Here is a 7589-nt window from a genome sequence, read left to right as displayed (position 1 = left end):
GTTAGGTGGTTGTACGAGTTTTGGATTTGATTTAAATACCTACCAAAGTTTGACAAAGATGCTCAGTCAACAATAGACAATTTACCCTCTTTACTCCCTGATTCGAAGGATTCATTTGAGAGTAAATTATCCAAACATGTTGAAGTTACAACAAAGTATCTTATTCAAGCGTTACGAGAGAGTGCTTTTGATTAGCCATGCTGTCCGAACTTCCATTGTTTCTTTCAATCCAAAGTTCACCACTCATTAGTCTGTTTTGAGTGTTGAACAACACAAAGGTATTAAGAAGATGATTAACACCATCTAAGAGATCTCCCAAGTAAATTTATAAAAGGAAATTCATCTTAAAATTGTGGAAGAAATTTATATTTAGTATGAGAATTCATACGTGGAAACAATCATCTCAAATGAAACATGTTGCCTCTAATTTGTGGAAACATTTATATTTCACTAGAAGCTACGCTCAAATCAACAGTCCTTTCGGAAACGATTTTAGCATCTGTATAAAACACATAACACCACCAAAGTTTAATTAAAAATTCAAATAAACCATACTGTATAAATGTGTATACCCTTGGTCACATTTCTGTTTTTCATTTTTACCTCCATTAATATTTATGCCCCTGAAACCTTCACCACCAACATCCAGAAGTGTCACATGACCTGCCAACTTTAAGCGACGGAGCCAAAATACTGTTGCAAGAATTGATAAAGCTCTTCTGCGACTTCTGCAGGGTACTCCTCTTGTGGAAGAAGAGCACCAGGCACTTCCACAAACTTGGTCACCCCTTTAGCTCCCTTAAGAGCTTCCATCTCAGCTTTAGACCTTTTAGGAGACCCTTTCGATGATACAACAAATACTGGTATCTTTCCTTCCAAGTCTGCAAAGAGTTGAAGGAACTCCTCGCGAGATGTTACAGGATCGAGTAGTCCGGTCAAGAAAGCTGCGGGCAAGTAACGTGCTCCTTTCCGTTTTGTCAATGCATATCTGCTTTCAACAATAGCTGGCGTCACGTTATCAGGGTTGGCGTATACGTGGGATTTGTACTGTGATTGGATTGCATTCTCATTGCTCACAAGCATGTTATACATCATCCATCCAACTGCAGGCGCCTTTAAGGTGCCTCTTAGAAAACCATATCTGTTGAGTTTAAAGACAAGGGAGAACAAATAGAAACAAGTTAACACACCAAGCATTATATCTCAACGAGAATAAGCAGTTATAAACACGACTATAATTAAGAAACTAGAAATCAATGGTACAGTAATCAATCAAGGAGGAAAAAGACTTGACCGCTGAAAAGAGAAGCACTATAGTACCTTGTTTCCATGCTGGAATCTCGACCAAACACGATAGGAAGGGGACCAGACCAAGTTGGTGCAACAGCAGCTATAGCTTTGGGCTTCACTAGACCCTTTTTCGCAGCACGGACAACTATTGAAGCAGCATGCCCTCCTCCAAATATCACCAAATCATTGCCTAGTTTAACACCAACAACATTAGTCGCAAACACTAGACCCTTTTCAAATACCTGATCCAATTTAGTGAATTAATAGATTTTCAGTACATAAACTTAACTAAATAACACACAACCATATATATACCAATCGAAACCGCTCAGAACAAGTATTAATTATATGTCAGCGATCTTAAGAAACCGTGAATTAAAATTGCATATGTCAACCTAAGATGGTGTAAAACGACGTTGCAAAAATATAACTCAGCACAACGAAGTTATTGCAAAATATAACATCCTCCACTACTGCCATTACAGTACCTGATTGTTTTACTGGACCATCGGGTGAATTAACGAAATCAACCAGAAATTTTTCCAAAACATCAGCATTGTAATCAATCTTCGGACGATCAGAATAACCTAGACCAGGCCAATCAACAATAGTTGCGCGATAATTGACACCGCCATTCCGTTGAGCAATGTCTTGAGCAACCAATCTCCATTCCTCAACAGTGCTAACATCAGAAATGGTTGGCATCATCAAGATATTCTGGGAAGGCTCCTCACTCTCCCTCACATGTTCCTCATAATAAACATTTACCAAATTGTCCTTGAATTTCCACTGCCAGTTGCTAGTCTGATAGAATATAAAACAACCAAGAATCAACAAGTTTGAAACAAAACCAATTATCATAAAATAAAATAATTAAATTCTAACCTTCAATGGGGAAGATGTCTCGACATTGGAATAATTGAGGGTAGCTGAAGCTCGGATCTTGAGGGGTTTAAGAAGATATACGGAGTGAGAGAGAAAGGGTTTTCGAATTTTAGCATAAAGGTTGGAACTTGAAGGTGAAGGAGTGATGAATGTTGCAGAGAGAGCCATTGGAGGATTTAGAGGTTGAAGAATGAAGAATTGAAGAGTAATAAAACAAGGTTTAAGGTTATTAAAAAACCACGGAATGGAATTATAGGAGAAAATAGTGACCGTGGACTTGATTAGATTTTTTTTTTGTGTTAAAGAAGGAAAATTGAAATTTGACAACTAAGAGCATCTTCAATGGTGGTATTTTCTTTTGAGTTCTCCACGTAGACATGCCACATCATAGTACCATTGCATTGCAATGCAACTATGAAAAAATTGTGGTACCCAATCAAATTAGTTTATGAGGTAAAGTTGTGGGCCCAATAATAACTTTTTAGAATTATACAATTAAAATAAAAATTATAAAAATTATTTTAAGATGATGTAGCTAGTGGGACCCATAAAGAACCCAAAAATGGGTTGCACCATTGGAGATGCTCTAACATCAATTGGTGTCCCAAACAACACAGATTTTCTCACACTTTTTTTCTTTATTTTTTTTATTGTGACTTTTCGCTTCACTGATTATATTGGAGTATTTATTTTTAGTTTTTATTTAAATGTATATGTCTTTCTTGTTTGTTTCATCTATCCTTTCTTGGAATTTTAATCAGGGGTGTTTCTTGTTCAGACTTGATTAGTTTTGAGTAAAAGAAGAAATCTGGTTCAAAAACTAAAAGATTTAAAACTGTAAACAATATCGTCGTCTCATTTGCTTTATATCTTTTTTTCTTTCTTGGATCCAAGACTCTTATAGGCATTTCGCCCTTGAGAGTTGGATCTTCTTAGCCACCGAGCGAAGTCACCCTTTACATGTTGCTTCAGGTTCTCCTCTTATAACAATCCTTATTATGGTGTCCTTTCACTTTGTGAAACTTGCACCAATTGCTCGGGCCCATGACATCTGCTTTTCGAGTTAGTGGTTGCAAAATGTTATGCAGTGGAGGACTTCTCACAATGTCTTCTCCCTACAAGTGTTCATATGTGTTAAGATCTATGTGGGTTTTACGCTTCGCTCAAATGTCATCATGTCTCTAACGCGCGATGTGTACGGATTCCTTCATGATTCTTGTGAACTATCAGCATTGAAGGTGCACTATTTTGCATATTGGGCCTTCTTTTTCACCATTGTTCTCCTCGTTCTTGATATAACATTCCGCTCATGTCACTACTTCATCCTAGGAGGCCGATGGCCTCTGGGCGATGTATTCGTTAAAATGTCCAGCCCTGAGCCAATTTTGAAATGTTCCTACTAGTGGACTAGTTTATTCACTAAGTCATGATATTTGGTGATGGAGAGTCGACACAGGCCCATTTACCACCTCAAGGATGCGTCTCTGAATGGGCCAAGGTGTCGAAGGATCCAATGATGGACATATGCATGTTGATGAAGGCGACATGCTTATGTGAGTTGCTATGGGCATTGAACTTAGCCAATGAATGTGGCTTAAAGTTCTATAGAACGGGTGCCTCCCATATCTCGTATGAGAGAAGTTGAGGGTTTAACATTTCCACCTCATTTATAGGGTCTGTCACCTGCTGGCGCTCCTGGATATGGAGAATGTTATCCTCCAAAGTTTGGTTAGGGAAACGTAGATCATCCATATCAGCGCGCATCTTTGCTATGACACTTTCCCCGCCTTCGGATTCTTAGTTGGCTGAAGTTGTTATCATTTTGTTCACCATGATGGTCAGCAAGATTAAATGTTAGGACAGTAGTCCAAAAAAGTTGTTGTTATAGTGGCCCATTGTTAAGTGTCAAATTGTAGTTATTTTGTGTATGTAAATAGTGGCACTTATCAATGCTTTTTGTTAATACCGTTTGAATAATCCCCCGTTTTTGTGTAATTACGTTTACTTTACGAATACTTGTATTTTCATACACGTTTATACCGTTTGATAGCTTTGTTGTATTTTTGTAGGTATTCTTGTGTTTTCGGAGCCTTGAGGAATAAAGTGTCGAAGACACGGCTGCGAGAGCAATGAGGAAATAATTCTGCTGTTCTGGTGCAGGGCGCTTCGCGCGTTGTAGGGCGCGTCGCGCCCTCTTTGAGTTTGAAGAACATAGTCTGGCAGAAGATTGGGCGCGTCGCGCCGGATTTGGGCGCGTCGCGCTCTAGGGCGGTTTGGTACATAAGTGAGATGGCGCGTCGCGCGCTGCATCCGGCGCGTCGCGCGCTGTGCGTATTTCAGTTTTGTATAAATAGCTTAGAACAGATTTTTCTAGGTTTTTTATCACCTCTTCTTGACAAGTTGAGCTCTGGTCCTTTTTTGGTAGTTTAGAGGCTTAGGAAACACCATTGGGTGCGACGTCATGTGGATTGATCATGGATCTGACTCGATTTCATTGTACCGGTGAGATCTTTCCGGTTCATCTTCTCTCTTCCCTTTATTTCATTCCAATGGTGGGTGTTGTATGTATATTTCTACTCTTATTGTATGTATATTTGTGGATCTTGGGATCGTTTATATATTCGCTTTACAAATCATCATTGTTGTTGTTCTTGATCTTTTTGCTTAAATGCTCTGGATTTGTGTTGTTACAGACATGGACACCATAAATCTTGATTAGGAATGATAACTGTTAGTTTCTGGGTTGCAGACATGGATTTAGGACTAACAATCGTAGTGGGTATCGAGTATAATGCCTCTGTGTTGTTTGTGTCGGTGGAGAAATCGCTGATGTGAATAGTACGGTTGAGCTTTCGTCGGTGTTGCAGACATGGACATCGATGTGGCATCTCGAGTGATGCCCGGTGATGTTGATGCGTATTGAGAGTGTCGAGCGATAGATCTTCAGATTTAAGTATTCGACGGGTAGAACGAAATGCAATTCCATAACTATTTCTCTTAGACTATTGAGATTGTTTATCTGCTTTTATTTACTTTTCCCGCATTTACCTTTCCGCACCCAATCATGAAACTTAGAACGCGAGATAGTCGAACGGCAGTTCTTCTCACCAATCTCTGTGGACACGATAATTCCCAGATAAATATTTCCAAATCTTTTGTTGCTTGCCGCTTTACCGCTCCAACAAAATGGCGCCGTTGCCGGGGATTGGTTGAGATTAATCGCATTGCGATGGTCTTATGTTTTAAGTTTCGTATAGTTTTGATTAAGTGTTTGGGCAAGTCATTTTCTTTAGGTTGCGTTTGAGGCGAAAGCATTGGCGTACCGCGAGGAAGTTTCTTACCATTCGCGAAACAATAAAGGCGTCGAGCTAACGACGTTAAACGAGCGCTTGTTGGGAGGCACCCCAACGGTTTTATTTTTCTGTTTTTCTGTAATTGAGTTGTGTAGGTGTTAAGTGGTGGCTCACTGAAAAATCTGTCTTTTTAGACTGGTCTGGTTTTTCTGGTGTAGCGCGCGTCGCGCGCTCATGGGTGCGTCGCGCGCTGGGCAGCTTTTGGCCAGTGACCTCTTTTTAACGGGTCACTTGACTTACCTTTTTCCCACTTACACCAAGGCTTTATAGTATAGTATTTTATCGATTTATTTTTAATTCTTTTGTTTGTGTTTAGACTCAAATTTTGGCCCGATTACTTGGAGTCGCATTTGGTAATTCTCTGATTATGATAGATTCAACATGCCGGTTGTGCGGTAATGATTGTTCGAATTTGTACGTTGCAAGGTACTCGTTTATCGCTTTCTATAGCCTAACATGTTTAGGAGACTTTTCATTTGTACAATTTTCATATTACTCATTCTTTTTGCATAACTTGCTCATGACTTGAATCACAATTAGTTATCCTTTTTACCATAAATGTGAGGTGGCTTTCCATTGTGTATATATGTGAGTGACCGACATTTCTTATTTTAACTGGATATTATTATGTTTAATCTTTCGTCTGTATTGATTTTGTGAATGCACGAAAGTGATCAAGGCACTTGTTTGATTTTGAGCACAACTACCTTAGCCAAATATTCAATTTTACCTTGTGAGTGTGTGACCATTAGTACCCCCTTTGAGCCTTTTTGTCATTGTCCATTTTGTTTTTGAACTTGAGAAATAGTTCACCCCTTTTGATGGATTTTGATTATCTTTGTTTTCTTGACCTTAACTATGATGTTTAGTTGTACTTTTACCTTGCCTTAGAAAGTAGGGAGTATTCGCTTTATGTTATGGTTGAATTCAAGTTGGGGAGAAGGTGTTTGCCTCTTTATGTTGTGATTGATGTGAGGTTAAGAAAAGAAAAAGAAAAAGAAAAAAAAAGTGAGAAAGAAAGAAAAGAAAAAGAAAGAAAAAAAGAGAAAAGGTTTGAAAAAGAACATAACAAAAAAGAGTTTGGAGTAAAGATTTGTGTTAATAAGTTTTGTGTTTGGTTTGACAATTTGTGATCAAGAAGAAGTTTGATCGAGATTTTGGTGCGTGAAACTTTGTGGATTGATCGCTCCCTTAGGTTTAGGCAAGTTTTTGTTTCGATTAGCTTTAGGACTTATCACTTGTTTGTTAACCGAGCCACATTACAACCTTGAAAGCCCTTGTGATTCGTGCCGTTGCATTTTCGATACTATTTTTGGATGAACGCATAATTTTGTCTATTGTTTGCAAGATTGTTGGATGAGTGTTCAAAGTCCTCACCTTTCGGTGTTTTTCATCTACCGATGAGTTTTTGCTAGGCGTGATTCATTATTGAGCTTGTTTTGTTTTAGGATGTTTTGTATGAATTTTTGTACTTAGGAATCATTTCATTTTCATGTTGTCGTTGTAGGATAGTGGTAAGTATTTACTTCGTTCGTATATTTTTGTTTGAACCGTACAATTGTTTCGTTTTTCCAAATCTTGTTGATTCTTGATTCTTTGGATTTTTACTTTTGCAATTTGAGTGTTTGGCCCTGTTTGAGGACAAACAGATTCTAGTTGGGGAGAGTTGTTAAGTGCCAAATTGTAGTTATTTTGTGTATGTAAATAGTGGCACTTATCAATGCTTTTTGTTAATACCGTTTGAATAATCTCCCGTTTTTGTCTAATTACGTTTACTTTACGAATACTTGTATTTTCATACACGTTTATACCGTTTGATAGCTTTGTTGTATTTTTGTAGGTATTCTTGTGTTTTCGGAGCCTTGAGGAATAAAGTGTCGAAGACACGGCTGCGAGAGCAATGAGGAAATAATTCTGCTGTTCTGGTGCAGGGCGCTTCGCGCGTTGTAGGGCGCGTCGCGCCCTCTTTGAGTTTGAAGAACATAGTCTGGCAGAAGATTGGGCGCGTCGCGCCGGATTTGGGCGCGTCGCGCTCTAGGGCGGTTTGGTACATAAGTGAGA

At 38.8% G+C, this 7589-nt stretch overlaps 1 protein-coding gene across 1 annotated transcript; it reads right to left on the bottom strand.

Annotated features, from left to right (window-relative positions):
• Positions 1-344: 344 nt before the first annotated feature.
• On the bottom strand, positions 345-2452 carry LOC131604838 (uncharacterized). Its single transcript, XM_058877255.1, has 4 exons — positions 2176-2452; positions 1779-2094; positions 1321-1480; positions 345-1141 (listed from the first exon to the last, which is right to left on the bottom strand). Exons 1-4 carry the CDS (start codon positions 2341-2343, stop codon positions 673-675), a joined length of 1113 nt encoding a protein of 370 aa, XP_058733238.1. The 5' UTR covers positions 2344-2452; the 3' UTR covers positions 345-672.
• Positions 2453-7589: the final 5137 nt, after the last annotated feature.

This window comes from Vicia villosa, linkage group LG1 (assembly GCF_029867415.1).
Source record: "Vicia villosa cultivar HV-30 ecotype Madison, WI linkage group LG1, Vvil1.0, whole genome shotgun sequence".
NCBI classification, from domain to species: domain Eukaryota; kingdom Viridiplantae; phylum Streptophyta; class Magnoliopsida; order Fabales; family Fabaceae; genus Vicia; species Vicia villosa.
Note: the sequence above shows the minus strand (reverse complement) of the source record. Positions and strands in the feature narration are given on the sequence as shown.

Excerpts from the sequence above, each read along its gene's own strand:
- LOC131604838 (XM_058877255.1), bottom strand. The coding sequence starts at position 2,343 with ATGGCTCTCTCTGCAACATTCATCACTCCTTCACCTTCAAGTTCCAAC. Across the intron at positions 2,095-2,175 it reads AGACATCTTCCCCATTGAAG|ACTAGCAACTGGCAGTGGAA; the intron begins GTTAGAATTTAA and ends ATATTCTATCAG. Across the intron at positions 1,481-1,778 it reads TGGTCCAGTAAAACAATCAG|GCAATGATTTGGTGATATTT; the intron begins GTACTGTAATGG and ends GTGTTAAACTAG.